The sequence below is a fragment of the Mobula birostris genome, chromosome 16 (genome assembly GCF_030028105.1).
Source record: "Mobula birostris isolate sMobBir1 chromosome 16, sMobBir1.hap1, whole genome shotgun sequence".
NCBI classification, from domain to species: domain Eukaryota; kingdom Metazoa; phylum Chordata; class Chondrichthyes; order Myliobatiformes; family Myliobatidae; genus Mobula; species Mobula birostris.
In genome coordinates, this window is record NC_092385.1 from 72,427,106 (window position 1) to 72,447,953 (window position 20,848).

Consider the following 20,848-nt stretch of genomic DNA (forward strand, 5'->3'; position numbering starts at 1 on the left):
GAAAATGAGAACATGGAATAAAAATTTAACTGTATGGAATATTGGCTATATATCCTAATTTTAAAATGAGCTAATTATCACCAATGGCCACATTTGTCCCCAGATCACAGCTTTCCATTCCAGGACATTGATGATGTCCCCCTTCTTTAATGAGTGGGGTTTCCTTCCCTCTACTTTCAATGCTACACTCATCCGCATCTCCTCCATTTCCTGTACATCATTGCTCACTCCATCCTCCTACCACCTTAGTAGCGATAGAGTCCCTCTTCCTGACCTACCACCCCATCAGCCTCCGCATCCATCATGTTATCCTCTAACTTCTGCCATCCCTTCCAGTAAACAAATTCTCTTCCTCCCCCCACCCCAAATTCCCCACTCTACTTCCCCCCAGGTCCGTTCCTCGGTCCATTTCTCCCATGGTTCACTCCCTCCTATCAGATTCCTTCGTCTCCAGTCCTTCACCTTTCCCACCTACTTGGCTACACCTATTACCTTCCAGTTAACTACCTCCCTCCACCTGCCCCCCCCCCACCTCTTTATTCTGGCATCTTTCCCATTCCTTCTCAGTCCTGAAGAAGGGTCTCAGCCTGAAACATCAGCTGTTTATTCTTTTGAATGGAAGCTGCCTGATTTGCTGAGTTCATCCAGCATTTTGTGTGTGTTGCTTTGGATTTCCAGCATCTGCAGACTTTGATTTTGAAATTGATTGTAATATAAGAAAATTTCCAAAGGGTGCAACGAAAAGGCTTTTAATAGTAGGACAACACAAGGCAAAGATGCTAATGTCTGTAATCATGTGCATGAAAATGAACTAGATGGCTATCTCATGAGTACAAGCTCCATTTTGAAGTGCAATGTTTTAATTGGTTACTTAAGAAGAACCATTAAAAGGCCTTTAATTGCTTTTCAGTATAATGGCACTGCTCTTTACTTTTCCCTCATCCATTATTCATAGCAACACTGAGGCTGGAAATGTAGCATTATTCTATTATGTATTTTTAAGCTGTTGGTTAATTTCAGTTTGTTACATTATTAAACCAGTGCAAAATCAGTTAAAAACTTATCAACTTATGAGATTTGAAAATTACTCATCTAATTGTTGATGTCCAAATATAAAATTTCTTGTTAGGAGGTATGTAATTGCTGAGAAGCTAACTTTCACACGGGTATCTCTGGAAGGGGTATGGTTATAGAACAAATTGTCTTTTATTAATGACTAGAATGGAGAATAATTGGGGATTGCAGAACAAGCAATTTTCTCAGAAATGGCCTTTAACATTGAAGGATTGGGAACCTGTGAGCTTTGGCAGCATTTGGTCTCAATTTTGCTTTTATTTTAAGGGGAGAAACTATGGCTATGGCTGATGGTTTATTTAAAAAAAAATAAACGCTAGAATATTTTGCTGACCACTAATGCATGTCAGTTAATGGAAATCTGCAGGGGTTCCAGCAGCAGCAAAAAGAAAGAGTCTTAATGATAAAATAATTTGGACTGTATGTTCTCTTATGGTATATTTGGAAGCTAAAGAACTTTAAGTTGTCATGAGTTTATTGTTAAACAGAATTATATAGTTCCAACTACTTAAGAAATCAAAAGGTGATGAAATAATTTTCTTAATTCATAATTATAGAGGTAAGTTTTTCACGGGCGTAATGGACCAATCTTGACTCCTTTAATCTTTGTCCTTTTAATAGTTGGAGAAGCAGAAGTCTGAGTTGGATGAAGCACAGCTGTGTGAGAAACAACTAAGGCACAAAGTGGATCATCAGAGTGAATTACTTAATGCTAAGTCTGAAGAATTGCGGAGTCTCTCTGAGCGTGCACAGGAAACAATGTCATCTGAAATGATGAGCCTTCAAGTAGAGAACATGGAACTTGAAGCTGCCAAGGTTAAGAATTGGAATTTTTTAAAATCTCAAGTACATTTTCATATAAATTGTTCAAATTCCAAATACACAGAATTGTTCTTTTATTTCTGTGAGTACCCAAATGCATTTTCAGTGGAACAAATTCTTAGCAGCACAAAAATTACACTACTATATAGTGTAATGTCCAGAATTGGATCTCCTTTGTAAAGTAGTCTCTGTACATCCTCCCTGTGGAATGCGTGGGTTTTCTCTGGGTGCTCTGGTTTCCTTCCACAGTCCAGCAATATACTGAGTAGTTTAATTAGTTATTGAAAATTGTCCCATGATTAGGTTAGGGTTAAATCGGGGTTGTCAAGGTTCCAGAGTAGTCCACCCCAGCATCCCGGAAGGGCCTACTCCGTGCTGTACAAAATAGATTATCAGTACTCAGTGTGATTAATGATTTGAACACTTGTAACATGATGTCCCATCTTCTGCACACAGTTCCTTGGCCAATAAAAGCAAGCATGTCAAACAACTTGCCACACTGTCTACCTTTGTTGCCACCCTCAGGGAACTATGTGCTTTTGCCTCAAAACATCTGTGTTCATTAGCACTCCCTAGAGCTCTACCATTCACTGTGAACATACCTGGTGATGAATTGTGTTGAATACACGACTGAGTTTTAATCTTGTCTAGTAGTCTGTGGTTTATATCAATATTTTGTGAGACAACACCTCCTTGTAATGGAAAAATAAATCATCCCTCTAAAATCTAAAAGGATATCTAATTGAAATATACTATGTTTTTCACATTTTCCACTGTAGAAGTTTGAAATGCTTCTAACTTCTACGAGTGTTGGTTGAAATTTCCCGTTTCACAGATTACCAAGTTGGGTATGATTAGCAAGAAATATTATTTTTGTGACTTTTGAAGTAAAAATGTAAATACTCAACCAGTAAAGTGGAGCGAGCAACTAATAACATTGTAGGTCAATTTATCTTTCATCAGAATCATGTATTTTTTTGGACTGGAAGGATTTTGATGTTTTCTTGATTTCATATTCTGATTTTCTTTAGAATTCAATCTTTGCCCACAAAGAAAGTAAATAACTACGTTGGATGCATTGAAATCAATAACTGCTCTACCTTCCTTGTGAGAAGTATATAGTAATGTCCAAACTTTTACAAGTGATAGCTTATATAAGAAGGCATAAGTTTCAATCTAACCTTTTCTAAGTACAAATCTGCATCACACCTTTTGTGAGGTGTCTTGGTATGTTGACATATCATTGTCAGCATACCAAGAAACAGAATAAAGAGTTCTGATTTCATGTTTTAAAAATTTTCTCTACTTCAGGCAAAATTGCAGGAAGATTTTAATGAAATGATATACCATCAAGAACAACTGGAACTAGCTAATAATAATCTTCAGCGCCAGATTGAGCGACTGCAGATGGAAAAAGAGGAACAAGAAAAAGAGATAGTTTCATACTGCAATGCTTTGGAGGTGATCATATTATATTCATTTGTGTTTTCAAAGCCAATTACTTGTTCTAGGTGTATATACCTTCAATACTGGCTACAGTTCAAATTCTGGCATGCACTGTGACTTATCTAAATTAGAAGTAAATAACTTAAGGAGCTAATACAGCCCAAACTCGAATCTGTTACAAGTTAATACCAAATTCTGTGTCCAAGGCAAATCCGTTAAGCCAATCCTGACTTAATGTTATTTTGTGGGTTTTTTTTAAGATTTTTATGCATATCTTATAAAATGGAATAGTAGGGCTTCCAAATTGCAAAATACTCTTGTGAATAATTATTTTTGTTTATTATATATAATTTAGGTCTGATGGGTATAATTAGTTTTATCTTTTTCCTAACTTCTGTTGTCACCAGCTAAAGGGGACTAGTATCATCCCTACCCCATTCCTGAATTGTTCCCTGGTGTGTGATATCTGATAGGAATGTTGTGGAGTGTCAGATGCAACCAATTTTTTTCTCCCATCAGTTTTTTTTTCAGAGTTAATTGAGTTTAACATAGGATGATGCATGTAATGTGGTAGCACATGTCCTAGTAACCTAAAACAGCGTCATAGTTTAATCTCTGTTGAAATTTAAGTCTTAAAGTTTCTTTTAAGCCATTAAACTGATGGAATGTTTCATACCTAAAAAGACACTTAATGTAGGTTTAAAATAAAGGCTTTTGGTAATTAACCTTGAGACCACTTAGTGAATTTAACATGCATTTGGAAGTTGTGTGTTTTTAAGATAAATATAAGCTGGGTTAATCTTTAGACTGGAGGAGGCTGAGTGGAATCCTGATAGAAGTATGCAAAATTGAGGGACATTGATAGGGTAGAAAGTAGGAAAGACTTTCTCCATAGAAAACTGAGTAAAACAAGAGTTCATAGGTTTAGTGTAAGGTATAAGAAGTTTAAAAGGGGATCTGAGGAAGAACTTTATCACTTAGAGGGTGGATTGAATCTGGAATGCACAGTCTGAATGGATAGTGGAGGCATTTTTTCTCATTTTTAGAGGGATCTAAACAAACACTTGAATTGCCAAGTTAATAAAGGCTACAGATCAAGTGATAGTGAATGAGCATAGAATAGTGAAGCCCACAATGTCTGTATAGAAAATAATACCAAATTAAGCTAAATCTCTGCAGCCTCAGCATGTAATCCATATCCATCCATTCTGTGCATAATTGTGTGCCTAGCTAAAAGCCTATTGAATGTCATTGCATCAGCTTCTTCCATTACCAACCAAGTAGCCTGTTCCGGGCACCTACCTCTCTATATATTAAAACAGAACTTGCTCCATATACCACCTTTAATCTTTTCCCCTGTCTCCGCTAGTGTTTCATATTCTGTCCTTGGGTGGGGGGAAGGCTATGTCTGTCTAACCGATTTATGTGTTTCATAATTTTAAACTTCTATTAGGTCTAGAGAAAATCATCCTGATTTGTTCCACTTATCCTTGTAGCTTGTCCCTCCAATCCAGGCAGCACCCTGGTAAACCTCTTCTGGACACTTTCCAATGCCACCAAGCCTTTCCTGTAACGGGACAAACAGAATTGCACACAATACTCCTAGTTTGGATATTTGTAATGGAATTAGTATAGATAAATACTTGATTTGTTGCATAGACATTGTTGGTTTAGCAGCTTGTTTCTGTGCTATGGGCTCTGATTCTGCTTTTTAAAAAATACTGTTAAATTGTTTTTAACTCTGCCAGTGTGCTACTTTTATTTTCTAAAAATACTATCGTGAGATAAAAATGTTTTAAAATATATTACCATGTTTAAATAACAGAAAATGCATTTAATGTAATTTTAATTGTAATTGGACAACAGATTATTTATCCCTAATTTGTATGTAGAGAACAAGAAGAGTAATGAAATGTATTATGTATTTTAAATATCTTCTTTCTTTTTTTAGTTTAAACACAAATCCTGCTGCACCATACAATGGTTGCATGAAGTATTGTTGGAAGTATCACATAAGCAAGACCAAAACATGTTCATAATCTGATTGGTATACTGTAATTGTAATAAGCCAGGTTGTTAATGAAAAACACATGTACAAAGAATATGAATCATTTCTGGGCAGTCAAATCTAGGTTATTATTATTTAGTGCATGCTGTGATTTGTCTTTTTTCCTTTCTCTTAATGCAGAAAGCAAGAGAGGCTAACCAGGATCTCCAAATCCAGTTAGACCAAGCTCTACAAGAGGCTCGTGATCCGAACAGTAAAGGGAACTCGCTGTTTGCTGAGGTATTGTATTGCAAATATTTTCAGATATATCAGTAGGGATTTGCTTTTAACAGGTGTTGGTGTCAGTCAGATGGTCTCATTCCAGATAACATGGTGAATATTTCTGAACAATAAAAATAGTTAGAATGCAGTGATTTTATGATTTGTGTTCATTCTCCAAAGACCTGCATGTAAGACAGGCTATTCTGTCACAAATGGATTCAAAATGCAGACATTTCCAATATATACTTGTGGTTGAAGTGTCTCTCTTCAATACCATCTGACTTTTTAATATTTGAAGCCAGCTCCAGGAAATAACTTCTGGACATATTATGCAGTACAGGGCAGTTGAAATACAAAGCAGCACATAAAATGCTGGAGGAACTCAGTAGGTCTGGCAGCATCTGTGGAAATAAACAGACGTCGACACTTCGTCAGGTCTGGAATAGAAGGGGGAAGATGACAGAATAATAAGGTGGGGGAAAGGGAAGGAGGATGGCTAAAGGTGGTAGGTGAAACCAGATGGGTGGGAAAGGTAGAGAGCTGGAGATGGAGTTTCATAGGAGAGGAAAGTGGACCATAGGAGAAAGAAGGATGTGCACCAAGGGCAAGTAAGTAGAGCTAAGAAGCTAGAGTGGGGAAGTGGAGAGGGATTTTTTTTTACCCAGAAGGAGAAATTGATATTCATGCCATCAGCTTGGTTACCCCGACAGAATGTAGGGTGTTGCCCCTCCACTCTTAAGGGTGGCCTCATTAAGGTACAAGAGGAGGCTATGTACCGACATGTGGGAATGGTAATGGAATCAGAATTAAAATGTTGGGCCACTGTGAAATTTCACTTTTGGTGGATGGAGTGGAGTTACTCGACGAAGTAGTTGAAATACAAGATGTTATTTAATAGAAGCAAGCTTCTGCGATTAAATTTTGCTCTTTGGCTTTCCATCTAGGTGGAGGATCGTAGGGCAATGATGGAGAGACAGCTTATTGGTTTGAGAATCCAGTACCAGTCGCTGCAGAAACAGCATGCATTTTCTCGTCAACAGCTGCACAGAATGAAGGTATTTCTCTAAAAGCAGGCTTCTGAGACCTTTGCAGAATATTATCCTTATTCAAGAGTCAACATTTCTGAAGTGAATTAAGAAAAAAATTTGTTCATTGCTTTCCATTACCACTGAAAGCAGACCTGATACCTATCTAATGATGTTCTTTCCAGTACCTCATCTTCTATCTGGTCGAATTTTCAACCATCAAGCGCTTACAAAAGGGAGTAACGACACTCAGTTGCCCATCCATTGAGATGTTCCCACAACCAATGATCTCACTTTAAGGACCATTTATCTCATTATCTCACGTTCTCCTTATTTATTGCTATTTATTGTGCATTTGCACAGTTTGTTGTCTTCTGCATTCTGATTGATTGTTCATTGTTCCTGTAAAAGTTACTGTTCTATAGATTCACTGAGTATGCCTGCAGGAAAAAAGAATCTCAGGGTTCTATATGTGACATACTGTATGTACTTTGATAATAAAATTTACTTTGATGGTTCTAGCATTTAAATTCAGTGAGATAGTGTGCCTTTACCATCTCTCAGGCAGTACATTCCAATTTTCATTCATTCAGGTGAAAAATCCTTCCTCAAGTCCCCTGTAAATCTCCTACTCCTTACTTTAAAACTATTCCCTCTGGAATTAGTTCTCACTATCTTCATAATTTATTACTTTCATAAATTTTAAGAGTCAATCATCTCCTACTTCAGCCTTCTTTGCTTCAAACAGAACCAAACCCAGCCCCACATATCAAAGTTGCTGGTGAACGCAGCAGGCCAGGCAGCATCTCTAGGAAGAGGTACAGTCGACGTTTCAGGCCAAGACCCTTCGTCAGGACCAAACCCAGCCTATTCAATTTCTCCTAGTTCAAATACTTTATCCCAGGCAATTCCTGGTGAATTTTTGCTGAACACTTTAGTGTAGCACATATCCATTTGGCTAATCCCTGCATAGAGAACACTGATTAAATGAGTCAAACCTATACATGGCGAGATCAGGGCATGGCCAGAAGATGCCCTTTCAGAGCTGCAGGACTTCTTTGAAAGCACAGACCGGAGCATATTTAGCCATCACGTCAACATTGAATACACAGTATCAATGACTGACTACATAGGAAAGTGTATTGGGGATGTTACTGTGATTAAACACTACACTGCTAAGGCAAACCAGAAACCATGGCTGACTGCAGAGGTTTGTGCACTGCCTTGGGATTGGGATACTGCCTTCAGGTCGGGAGATAAGATGATACTAAGGTAAGCAAGAGCTGTGCTATCATAGAACATAGAAATCTACAGCACGTTACAGGCCCCTTGGCCCACAATGTTGTGCTGACCATGTAACCTACACGAGAAACTGCCTAGCATTTCCCTACTTCATGTCCTCTATGTTTTTCTAAGCTCCATATACCTATCTAAGAGTCTTTTAAAAGACCCTGTTGTATCAGCCTCTACCACCATCGCTGGCAGTGCATTCTATGCACTCACCACTCTGTGTGAAAATCATACCTCTGACATCCCCCCTGTACCTACTTCCAAGCACTTTGAAACTATGCCCACTTGTGTTAGCCATTTCAGCCCTGGGGAAAAAGCCTCTGGCTATCCATACGATCAATGTCTCAGGTCACCTCCTCATCCTCTATCACTCCAAGGAGAAAAAGCTATGTTCACTCAACCTATTCTCATAAGGCACACTCTCCAATCCAGGCAATATCCTTGTAAATCTCCTCTGTACTATCTCTATAGAACCAACATCCTTCCTGTAGTGAGGTGACAGAACTGAACACAGTACTCCAAGTGGGGTCTAACCAAGGGGCTTTGTATAGCTGTAACATTACCTCACAGTGCTTGAATTCAATCCCATGGTTGACGAAGGCCAACACACCATACGCCTTCTTAATAACACTGAAACCTGCGCAGCAGCTGTGAGTTTTTATGGACGCGGACCCCAAGATCACTCTGATTCTCCACACTGCTAGGAGTCTTGCCATTATTATTATATTCTGTCTTCAAATTTGACCTACCAAAATGAAGCACTTCACACTTATCTGGATTGAACTCCATCTGCCACTTCTCAGCCCAGTTCCACGTCAGCTGTAACTTTTGACAACCCTCCAGACTATCCACCACACCCCCAACTTTTGTGTCATCAGCAAATTTACTAACCTACCCTTCTAATTCCTCATCCAGAACATTTATAACAATGTCCCAGAACAGATCCCTGCAGAACACCACTGGTCACCAACCTCCAAGCAGAATATGAACCATCTATAATCACCATTTGCCTCCTGTGGGCAGACCAATTCTGGATCCACAAAGCAAGGCCTCCTTGGATCCCATGCCTCCTTACTTTCTGAATGAGCCTTGAATGGGAAACTTTATCAAATGCCTTAATGAAATCCATGTACACTACTTCCACTGCTCTACCTTCATCAATGTGGTTTGTTACATTCTCAAAGAATTCAACCAGCCTCGTAAGACGTGACCTGCCCTTGAAAAAGCAATGCTGACTATCCCTAACCAGATTGTCTCTCCAAATGCTCATAAATCCTGCCTCTCAGGATCTTTTCCAACAACTTGCCCACCACTGAAGTAAGACTCACTGGTCTATAATTTCCTGGGTTCTCTCAACTCCCTTTCTTGAACAAGGGAACAACATTTTCAACCCTCCAGTCCTCTGGTCGTTCTCCCGTTCCTATTGATGGTGGAAAGACCATCGCCAGAGGCTAAACAATCTCTTCCTTCACTTCTCACAGTAGCCTGTAGTATATCTTGTCCAGATCTGGTGACTTATCTAACTTAATGCTTTTCAAAAGCCCTAGCACATCCTCTGTCATAATGTCCATATGCTCAAGTATTTCAGTCTGCTGTAAGTCATTTCCACAATTGTCAAAGTCCTTTTTCCTGATGAAGACCGAAGCAAAGTATTTATTCAGTAACCTACACTACCTTCTTCAACTCCATGCACACGTTTCCACTATCGTACCTGATTGGTCCTATTCTCACACAGCTCATCCTCCTATTCTTCACGTACTTAGAATGCCTTGGAGTTTTCCTTAATCCTGCTCACCAAGGCCTTCTCATCGCCCCTTCTAGCTCTCCTAATTTCATTCTTGAGTGCCTTCCTGGCAAACTTGTAATTTTCTAGAACTCTTAACTATCTAGTTTCTTGAACCTTTCAATACACACAAAATGTTGGAGGAACCTTTGTAAATTTTTCTTCTTAACTGGATTTTTTACATCCTTTGTACACTATGGTTGTTTTACCCTACCATCCTTTCCCTGCCTTAATGGAACATAACTGTGCAAAACACCATGCAAAAGTTCCTTGAACATTTGCCACATTTCTGCTGTCCCTTTCCCTGAGAACATCTACTCCTAATTTATGCTCCCAAGTTTCTGTCTAATAGATTCATATTTCCCTCTACCCGAATTACATGTTTTCCCAAATTGTCTGCTCCTATCCCTCTCCAGCGCTATGGTAAAGGAGACAGAGTTCTGATCACTACCTCCAAAATGCTCTCCCACTGAGAGATCTGACACCTGACCAGGTTCATTTCCCAATATCAGATCAAGTATAGTCTCTCTTCCTAGTTGGTTTATCTACATATTTCGTCAGGAAACCTTCCTGAACACACCAAGCAAACACTGCCCCATCCAAACCCCTTGCTCTGAGGAAATTTATAATCAATCCTATTATTGCACCCTTCCAGAATCTGCCTCCCTATCTGCTTGATGTCTCTGTTACTATTGGGGGGGAGGTGTCTATGTAACAAAAGAAACACCCAGTAGTTATTGCCCCCTTCTTGTTTCTGACTTCCACCCACACTGACTCTGTAGACAAATCATCCATGACTTCCTCCTTTTCTGCAGCCGTGTTGCTGAGTGCATCTTTGCTCTATCGTCTGCCTTTCCTTCCTCACAAATCCCCTGCAAGTTGTCTCTATTGTGTGCCCATCCTCTGCCTCTTCAATTTGGTTCCCACCCACCTGCAAATCTAGTTTAGATAGATATACCTTATTAATTCCGAGGGAAATTTGGTTTCGTTACAGCTGCACCAACCAAGAATAGAGTGTAAGTATAGCAATACGGAAAACCCTAACAGTCAAACAACAAAATGCAAAACTATGCCAGATGGAAAATAAGTCCAGGACCAGTCTATTAGCTCAGGGTGTCTGACCCTCCATGGGAGGAGCTGCACGTTCGATGGCCACCGGCAGGAACGACCTCTCGTGCTGCCAAATGTTGTATCACGGGAGAAAGTGGCTGAAGTCCAACAGTAAAAAGTTCAATATCCAGTCTGCAAACATGTTCCTCGATTGTAATATACCCCAGATTACACCATCCGTTGTTAGCCAGATCAGTAAGCACCCCAATCCTTCACGCTTACCGCTCTCGGTGCACTTCCGGTCAGGCGGAACGGTATTACCCACCGAACTCCTCTTCTCCAAAAGTCTCTGTTGTCTCAACCCGGTCCAACTTCCTCGGCTTTGTGATCCCCCTCTGCATCCTCTGTGTGTTTTCCTCCGGATTTCAGCAGGGGTGTTCGCTAAGCCAGCCGGAATTTGCTGGTCCGTGGAATACACAATGCGACCTTGCTTCTGTCCCGCGTGTCGGGATGTAACCATTTCCAGCGCTAAAGAAAACTCAAATAAAACTCTCTCTACCAGCATATTAGAGAGGGTGCAGCTTGGACGTGTTACCGTGAGAAAAAAATACAAAAATAATGTAAATTAAAAGTAAGAAGAAGAAAGTAAAAGAATAGATCGGAGCGGCTGTACCAGGCTGCATGCACGACTGGCGCATGCGCACTAGACCTCCACAGGACCCTCCTCAACAGCATTAGCAAACTTCCCTCCCAGGATATTTGTTCCCTCCAGTTTAGGTGCAACCCGTCCATTTGTACAGGTCACCCCTTCCCCATTAAAAGGTTCCAATGATCCGGGAACTTGAAATCCTGCCCCTGCACCATATCCTCAGCCACTTATTCATCTGCATTATCTCCCTGTTCTGACCTTTCTAGGTGTAATCTGGAGATTACCACCTTGGAGATCCTGCTCTTCAGCCTCCTCCCTAACTCCCTAAACTTGCAGCGCAGGACCTCTACCCCTCTCCTGCCCATGCTATTGGTACCAATATGTATCATGACCTCTGGCTGCTCACCCTGTCCTTCAAGAATATTCTACAACCGCTCAGAAACATCCTGGTCCCTCGTACCTGGGAGGCAACACACTATCCTGCTATCTCATTTGCTGCTACAGCATCTTCTGTCTGTATCCCTAACTATTGAGTCCCCTATGACTACAGGAAGACAGAGTATGCACAGAATATCCAGACACTTCTGACACTAGGGACATGTGGCACATGTGACAAGGTATACAAACCATAACCAATTACTAGTCCACCCTGACCGTCAATGACAGTGACACCTCCCTTCCCAATAAGCTAAATGTTTTCTATGCACAATTTGACCAACTGTGTGATGTGTCATTCAGGAAAGCCCTCTCTGTCCCTCTGAAACTGGCACACTGTCTGGCCGCAGCAAGGGCAAGGAGGACACTAGCCAGGGTAAGCCCTGTGCAGGGTCGGACAACATAACCTGGTCAGCTGCTGAGGGACCTTGTGACCCAGCTAACAGGGGTCTTAATGGACATTTTCAAAATCTCTCTGAAGCATTCTACTGTCCCTGCAGGTTTCAAGGCAGTTGCCATCACTCTGGTGCCCAAGAGATGATTAACACCCAGTGGCCCGGACTTCAACAATGATGAAGTGCTTTAAGCAGCTGGTAATGGATTGTATGAAGTGCTTTAAGCAGCTGGTAATAGATTGTATAAAATCGCACCTTCCAGTTACATTGAACCCTATCCAGTTTGCATACCGCTTAAACAAGTCCATTGATAATGCCATAGCTTTGGCCCTTTGCTCTATCCCGTCCCACCTAGAAAACGATACCTCATATGCCAGGATGTTAATCATCGATTTCAGCGTGACATTTAACATCATCATCCCTCAGAGGCTGGTGAGTAAACTGCCCTCATTGGTTTTCAACACCCTCTCTGTAACTGGGTCTTGTTGATGGAAAGAGCCCAGACAGTCTGAGTTGGCAGCAACATCTCAAGCTCCATCACGCTGAGCACTGGTGCCCACCAGGATTATGGTGCTCGGTCCATTGTTGACGTACAACTGCACTGCCAGCCAGATTCAGTTCCAACTACATCATCAAGTTCACAGATGGTACACTGATTGTCCTCATCAGCAACAATGATGACTTGGCATACAGAGAGGAGGTAGAGAGGCTTGTCAAATAGTGAGTGAACAACCCGAGTCTCAACATGAACAAGACAAAAGAGATGATTGTGGACTTCAGGAAGGCACAGGTCGACCACTCTCCATTGCTTATCAATGGCCTTGCCATGGAGAGAATGAAGAGCACAAAGTTCCTTGGTATACACCTAATGGACAATCTAACCCGGATCTACAACAACATCTCATAGTCAAGAAGGCACAGCAGTGTCAACGCTGAGGAAATTGAGGCATACATGTCTCTCTGTCTTCATTCTAACAATTTTCTACAGGGGGATCATTGAGAGTGTCCTGACTGGCTGCATCGTTGTGTGATATGGAAGATGCAAAGCATTGGACCACAAGACCCTACAGAGGATAGTAAATTTCACTGAGAGGATCACTGGGGTCTCCTCCCCCTCCTTTTTTTTTTTTTTTTGTGACATTTACTGGGAGTGTTGCAGACGAAGGGCCCAAAGCATTGTTGAAGATCCCTACCACTCATCCCACAATCTCTGGACCCACTACCATCAGGAAGGAGGTATTGAAGCAGTAGGACTTGGACTGCCAAACTGGGCAACAGCTTCTTCCCTCAAGCTGTGAGACTAATGAATATCCTGTCACCACTGAGGTCTTGACACAAGGGCAATAAGCTGCTTACTGTTTACTCATGATGCACTTTACTACATACATTTTCAATTATACAGTGTATTCTTAACTTGTAGATAGGATATTTTGATTTGTATGTGTGACTTGTATGGGTGCACTGTGGTCCAGAGGAACATTGCTTCATTTGGTTGTATACATGTACAGTCAGGTGACAGTGAACTTAACATTGTACTCTAGCTGTGGCCCAAGTAACATTTTCATTGGTATCATAACCCTTCTCTTCCCCCCCCCCCACCAAACTTGTGTATTCTATGCTCCATCTAATGAATTAAAATTCCCATATGCAGCTTTATTATCTTCCCCAAGGATCCTTGGACGTGCAGTGCAAGGTCTCTAATCATCATTCTTCTTAGGAGTCCCTCAATTTACTGTGTATGTCCTAACCTTATCGTTTCCCCCTCATTTTTTTTAGGATTACATTCCATCTTTGCATTTGTACCAGATACTTCTTTATATAAAGCCCAGAATCTGCAGGAGACACAAGAATTGGTGGTATTGACAGAGAGTAGTCTTCAGCTACAGAATGGCATTGATAGGTTGCTTGTTGGTAAGCTGGGCAGAGGAATGCAAATGCCATCTGGACCAACTGAAAAATGGCAGATGGAATTTAATGTAGACAAGTGTGAGTTGGGAGGTCCAGTGAGGGTGGGTCTTACATAGTGAGCGGTAGGGCATCAAGGAGTGCGGTAGAACAGAGAGATCTGGAAATACGGATCCATAATTCCTTGAAAGTGGTGTCACAGGTAGGTAGGGTTGCAAGGAAAGCTTTTGGTACATTGTCCTTCATAAATCAATGTGCTGAGTACAGGAATTGGGATGTTTTGTTGAAGTTGTACAAGATGTTGGTGAGGACAAATTGGGAGCATTGCATCCAGTTTTGGTCACCTACATACAGGGAAGATGTAAATAAGATTGAAAGAGTGCAGAGAAAATTTACAAGGATGTTACTGGGACTTGAGTTTAAGGGAAAGGTTCAAGTAGGCGAGTAGTCAATTCCTCATAATTCATAAATTTGTATGTTTTTTGGTGAAGATCAGTGTGAAGTACATATTTTTTAGCTCAGCCAAACTTTCTGCCTCCAGGCCAATATTTCCTTTTCCATTTCTTTTTGGCCTCACCTCTCATATTACATCCCTTGTTCACATGCATACAGAATATTTTTAGGTTTATTGTCTGTCTTCCTTCAGGTTTTCTTTTCCTCCTGTTTCTTTTTTCCCATCCAATCTTCCTGGATCTGCTTCTCATTTGTGCTAATTTAGCAAATATCATATTCTCTGACTATATTGTTACACTCTAGCTTTGTTATCCTGCATGGAGTTCTGGCTTCAACATCATCCTCTTTTTTTTCCCTCATGGGAATGTGTGTATGTGGTGGTTTAAACTGTCCACTCTAAAGAATTAGATATTGCTTAAGTATAAACTTTGGGCAGTTTCTTGAGGCCAGATCTGTTCTTATCCCTTTGAAATAGACTATCTTTTAACCTTAGAGTGGTTTGTATCCTTTTCCAGAGGAATTATGATTACATTTTTCTTGCTGTTATCTGCAAACAATAATAATATCATTTTATCCCCTTTGCCTTCAGATTTCTGAATGGACAATGAACCCATAAGTACTACTTTTTCTTTATCCCCTCTTTTTGCACTACTTATTTAATTTGCATAGTAATTTATAGTTTTCATTATGTATTGCAATGTACAGCTGCCGCAAAACAACAAATTTCATGACATATGCCAGTGTTAGTAAATCTGATTCTGATTGTGATTCATTATTAAATTATTAACTGAATTTAAATTCAGATGCAGTAGTGAGAAGTGAGCTCATGTCCGAGAGCAGCCTTCCCAGACCTCTGAGTTACTGGTCCTTTTGTTTCTCCATTTTGTTTTTATTTTTGAGAGTATTGTGTTCAGAAGGAAAAATTACAAGAATATTTGGATACAATTTGAATAACAATGTTAAGAAAATTTTGACACTTGCAATAATACCTAAGGACTTCAAGGTTCTGATTTTATTTTTTTAGGTGCAGATAGCCACCATGTTACAAATAAAGGGCTTACAGTCAGACCCAGGACAGCTGGAACGTTTACAATCAATGCTCGCACAGAAGAATAATGAAATTCAAGCTCTAGTGGTAAAGCTACGACGTCTGGAAAAAATGGAAGTAAGTGAAACTTGTCAGTTTGAATTGGAGTTAGCAATTGAAAATCAGGTAATATTATGAAAGCAATGTTTCCCCATTCTTTATCTTTTTATATTTTAGATGAATTATGATTCTGGAGAAAATCATAATGAAGTTGATGCTGCAGATTTTGGAGATGGGCAGTATTACGTTGAATTGCTGAAACAACAAATTGATAATGCCAAGTATGTTTCAGGTTTGCATTATGAACAATAAATAAGCTTGTGAAAATAGTTTCATCAGGAAGCTAGCTTTAGGTTAGCTGCCTTTGAGTATATTGATGCCTCTGGGAGATGGAATTGACTATCAGAAAATGTTGAGAGTCATGGCCTGTTAGACAGCAACTGCAGACATCCCACCTCTACCAGAAGTTCCGGAGTCTCCCGCATATTAATAGTGGCTCCCTGATGCCCACAAATTATGTACAATATCACAGAAATCGATTTTTTTGAGAGCGAGAGAAAGCAAGAGAGCGCGAGAGAGAAAGAGAGAGCGTGCGCGAGCGACCACGAGAGAGGGAGAGGGTTCCAAAAAAAGAAAATATAAAACGTACGTCACTCCAGACTACCCTAAAGTCTACCCCTGCCTAATAGGAGTCAAAAATAATGACAATGTTGCTCGCTGCACTGTTTGCAACAGTGACTTTTCTATTGCCCATGGTGGGTTAAGACTGTAAAAGACATGTTGAGGTGAGTTTAACAGGTGTCATAGCTAATGTTATTTAAACTAGCTGGCTAGCTGCTCAGGAGCTACTCTATTGCCGACATCCCACCTCTCCCGGAAGTTCCGGGAGTCTCTCGCAAATTGATGGTGCTACCTCCCTGAAATGAGTTTTTGCAGAGTGGGATGTCTGCAACTGCAGTCAGAGTAAAGAATTCATTTGATTGCCATGCAGTCACTTAATGTATATGTGGGCATTGTCTTTGAAACTACAAACGGAGGTATGTTTAGTTACTCAGTGTTTTGACCTGGAAAATATCCCTAGTACAGTTGTGCTCCATACCAGCATAAAATCTAATTTAAGGAGTTTCTCACTTCTGGTTCTGATAAAGGGACCTGGAGCTGAAATTTTCTTATTATTTTCATCCTCAGATTCTACTTGGTGTGCTGAATGTTTCCAGCATGTTCAGGTTTACACTTTTTTTTTTTAAGTCTCCATTTTTTTTAGTTGTCACTTCTTAGTTACAGTATTCCTTTTACTGGATTTGCTCACAGGTCTATAGCAGCACAATGTAGTATGCTGCTACAGCCAGTGAGGTGACAGTGAGTCCTGCTAGCTACCTAACCTAATAACTGAGCATGAACTTGTTTGGAAATTATGCAAGTTTGGTTTAGTCTTATTTCAACAAATCTTGATGGGGAATGAAACCTGAACTACAAAGGAATATCAGTGTTGTAGTTTTCTTTATTTTTGAAAAGTTTCCAGTTAGGAGGTTCAAAAGCTACCTTGGTGTCTGCATTAAGTAGCAAAGTATTTGTTTTAAATTTAAAAGTTTAGAGTACTTTTAAAAGAACAAAGGGAATATCTACAACAAATAATAGAATATTAATTCTTTAATTAATTGGATGATGCATTTTAAATATGCAGTGTCTTTCCATGTAGTTCTTTCTACTTCAGCTGTAACCATTTCTTCCTCCATATCTGTTGTATACAAAGTATGTATTATTGCACAAACAAGAAAAAAATCTATAGATGCTGAAAATCCGAGCAACACACACACATTGCTGGAGGAACTTTAGAGGCCAGGCAGCATCTAAAAAGTACAGTTGACACTTTGGGCCGAAACCCTTTGGCAGGACTGGAGAAAAAAAACTGAGGAGTACATTTAACATATGGGGAGAAGTGGGAAAGAACCACTAGGTGATGGGTGATACCTACAGGGGGAGGAACAAAGTAAAGGGCTGGGAAGTGGATTGGTGAGAAGAGGTGAGAGGGAAAAGAGGATGGGAAGTGGAGAAGGAGGGGGAGTGTTGGGGGGTCATTACCAGAAGTTTGAGAAATCGATGTTCATGCCATCAGGTTGGAGACTACCCAAATGGAATATTAAGTGTTGTTCCTCTAACCAAAGTATGGCCTCATCATGACGATGCAGGAGGCCATGGATGGACATATTGGAATGGGAAGTGGAATTAAAATGGTGGACACTGGGAGATCCTACTTGTTCTGGCAGACAGAGAGTAGATGCTTGGCGAAGTGGTCTCCCAATCTTTGTTAGGTCTCACCGATGTACAGGAGGTCACACCAGGAGCACCAAACACCGTAAATGGCCCCAACAAACTCATAGGTGAAGTGTCGCCTCACCTGGAAGGACTGTTTAGAGCCCTGGATGGTAGTGAGGGAGCAGGTGTAGGACTTGTTACGCTTGTGAGGATAAGTGCCAGGAGGGAGATCAGTGGAGAGGGACGAATGAACAAAGGAGTAGCATAGCGAGCGATCCCTGCAGAAAGCAGAAACTGGGGGCTGCTGGGTGGGGATGGAAAGATGTGTTTGACGGTGGCAGAAGTTTCGGAGAATTATTTGCTGGATGCGGAGTCTGGTGGGGTGGTAGGTGAGGACAAGAAGAACCCTATCCCTGGTAAGATGACTAGAGGATGGGGTAAGAGCAGACATGCATGAAATGGAAGAGATGCAGTTATAGGCAGCGTTGATGGTGGAGGAAGAGAAGCCCCTTTCTTTGAAAAAGGAGGATATCTCATTGTTCTAGAATGAAAAGCCTCATCCTGAGAGCAGATGCGGTGGAGGCAGAGGGATTGAGAAAAGGGGATGGCGTTTTTACAAGTATTAGAGTGGGACGAGGTGTAGTCTAGGTAGCTGTGAGAGTCCAAGGGTGGATAATTTGTCTCTGGCAATAGAGACAGTGAGATTGAGAAAGGGAAAGGAGGTGTTGGAAATAGACCGGGTGAATTTGAGCGTATTGGATGTATTATTGCAACCACTTATCCCTTATTGCAGTTAAACTTGAACTTTGACAGGATCTGGTAGGAATAAGTTTTACTTTAAATGAGGGAAAAATGGCTATAGAACATGCTCTTTATTACATTAAAACTTGATGAATTTCTGTATTAATGTCACTAATATAATGTAACTATTACACTAGGAAAGAAAATCAGACAGTGAATGATGAGCTCTCTTTACAACGCATGAAGGCTCTTGCAGAGAGTCAGCGTGTCTTAGAAGTTGAACGTAAATTTTACACCAATGAGAGACAGTTGAAACAATATCAGAGTGAAAACATGAAGCTTCGAGTCAAACTGGATGAGATGAGGCTTAAATACGAACCTGAAGGTATCTTTGTGAACTTATAAATTTGAATTTTTAAAAGCCTGCAGTCAAGAACAGGATAGTTATCCCCAGTTCACTGAACACCATTACCTCTGAACTGACATCAGTAAAGTAGCTTACATGATGATTAGCTTGTTAGTATTTACAGCAACCTTTTGCGCATAAATGGTGTGTCTTAATCTCTGCTTTCCAACAATAACTACATTAAGATCATTTGTTAAGCATTTTAATGGAAGCATGAAGATGCCTTTATGAATTCAATTTTTTAAATTTAATTGTTCCAGTTATTTTTATGTTTTGTAGTGTGCAAGTTTCTAACTTGGAAGTTTATCAGTGCTTTATTCTCCTGCATGGTAGAAGGGAACAAAATTCCCTTGAATTCCCACAGATTTCTTCAAGGTATTTAATTAGTTGGCAATTGGACTCTTAAGGCATGATGTAATTCTTTTTAAAATTTTCAAGAACATAGGCAATAAAGACAATATACTTTTAATATTCCTGAAAAAATTCAGTGCCAGTTTCTTATTCCTTCTAAATGATAGCACATCCTTTACGCATGCCATTCTTCAGAATTCAGGTGAGTTATTAACCAGAAGACATGGGAACAGAATTGGGCCTTAAACCCATCAAGTCTATTCTGCCATTCCATCATGGCTGATTCCAGATCCCACTCAACCCTGCACATATGCCTTCTCACCATATCCTTTGATGCCCTGACCAATCAGGAAACTATCAATATACACACGGCCTTGGCCTCCACCACGCTCTGTGGCAGTGCATTCCACAGATTCAGTACTCTCTAGCTTTAAAAAAACAGATTCCTCCTTACCACTGTTCTTAAAAGGTCAATTTCGAGGCTGTGCCCTCTAGGTCTGGATATCCCCACCAAGGGAAACATCCTTTCCGTATCCACCTTATCTAGTCTTTTCAACATTCGGTAGGTTTCAATGAGATCTCCCCGCATTCTTCTAAATTCCAGTGAGTACAGGCCCAAAGTTGCCAAACATTCCTCACATAGTAACCCTGTGGTTCCCAGAATCATCCTTTTGAGCCTCCTCTGGATTCTCTCCAATGACAGCACATCCTTTCTGAGATCTGCGGCCAAAAACTGTTGACAGTACTCCAAGTTCGGCCTGACTAATGTCTTATAAGGCTCAGCATTGTCTCCTTGCTTTTATATTCTATCCCCTTGGAATAAATGCCAACATTACAAAAGCATTCTTTACCACAGACTTAACGTGTAAATTAACCTTCTGGGAGCCTTGCACAAGGACTCTGTAGGCCCACTGCACCACTGATGTTTGAACCTTCTCCCCATTTAGATGATAGTCCGCATTATTGTTCCTTTTACCAAAATGCATTATCATACATTTCCCAGCACTATTCTATCTGCCTATTCTTTGCCTATTCTTCCAACTTGTCAAAGTCTTGCTGCAATCGCATTGTTTCCTCAGTACTATCTACCCCTTCAGCTATCTTTGTATCATCTGGAAACTGCCACAAAGCCATCAGTTCGCCACTTTCTAAATCATTGACGAACAATGCGAAAAGCAACAGTCCCAATAATGACCCCTGAGGAACACCACTAGCCACTGGCAGCCAACCAGAAAAGGCTCCCTTTATTCCCACTCATTGCCTTCTGCCAGTTAGTCATTCCTCTATCCATGCCTGTGTCTTTCCTGTAACACTATAGAATGTAGAAATACTTTCTTACTTTTGCTCAATGCATTATTAATCTCAGAGGTGTTCAAGTGATAAATAATTCTAGTTATTAATTTAATTTGAA

General features: G+C 40.5%; 1 protein-coding gene across 2 annotated transcripts in view; it reads left to right on the forward strand.

Annotated features, from left to right (window-relative positions):
* Positions 1 to 20,848, forward strand: part of spdl1 (spindle apparatus coiled-coil protein 1) — a 52,410-nt gene that overhangs the window by 17,715 nt on the left and 13,847 nt on the right. The window contains exons 4-11 of one of the 2 annotated variants that reach the window (XM_072280825.1): positions 1,696 to 1,890; positions 3,208 to 3,357; positions 5,531 to 5,629; positions 6,556 to 6,666; positions 15,621 to 15,761; positions 15,861 to 15,964; positions 18,878 to 19,065; positions 19,366 to 19,461. In XM_072280825.1, the coding sequence (XP_072136926.1) occupies positions 1,696 to 1,890; positions 3,208 to 3,357; positions 5,531 to 5,629; positions 6,556 to 6,666; positions 15,621 to 15,761; positions 15,861 to 15,964; positions 18,878 to 19,065; positions 19,366 to 19,461 (1,084 nt within the window). The remainder of the gene's footprint in view (positions 1 to 1,695; positions 1,891 to 3,207; positions 3,358 to 5,530; positions 5,630 to 6,555; positions 6,667 to 15,620; positions 15,762 to 15,860; positions 15,965 to 18,877; positions 19,066 to 19,365; positions 19,462 to 20,848) is intronic. The other variant, XM_072280826.1, reaches the window with a different exon arrangement.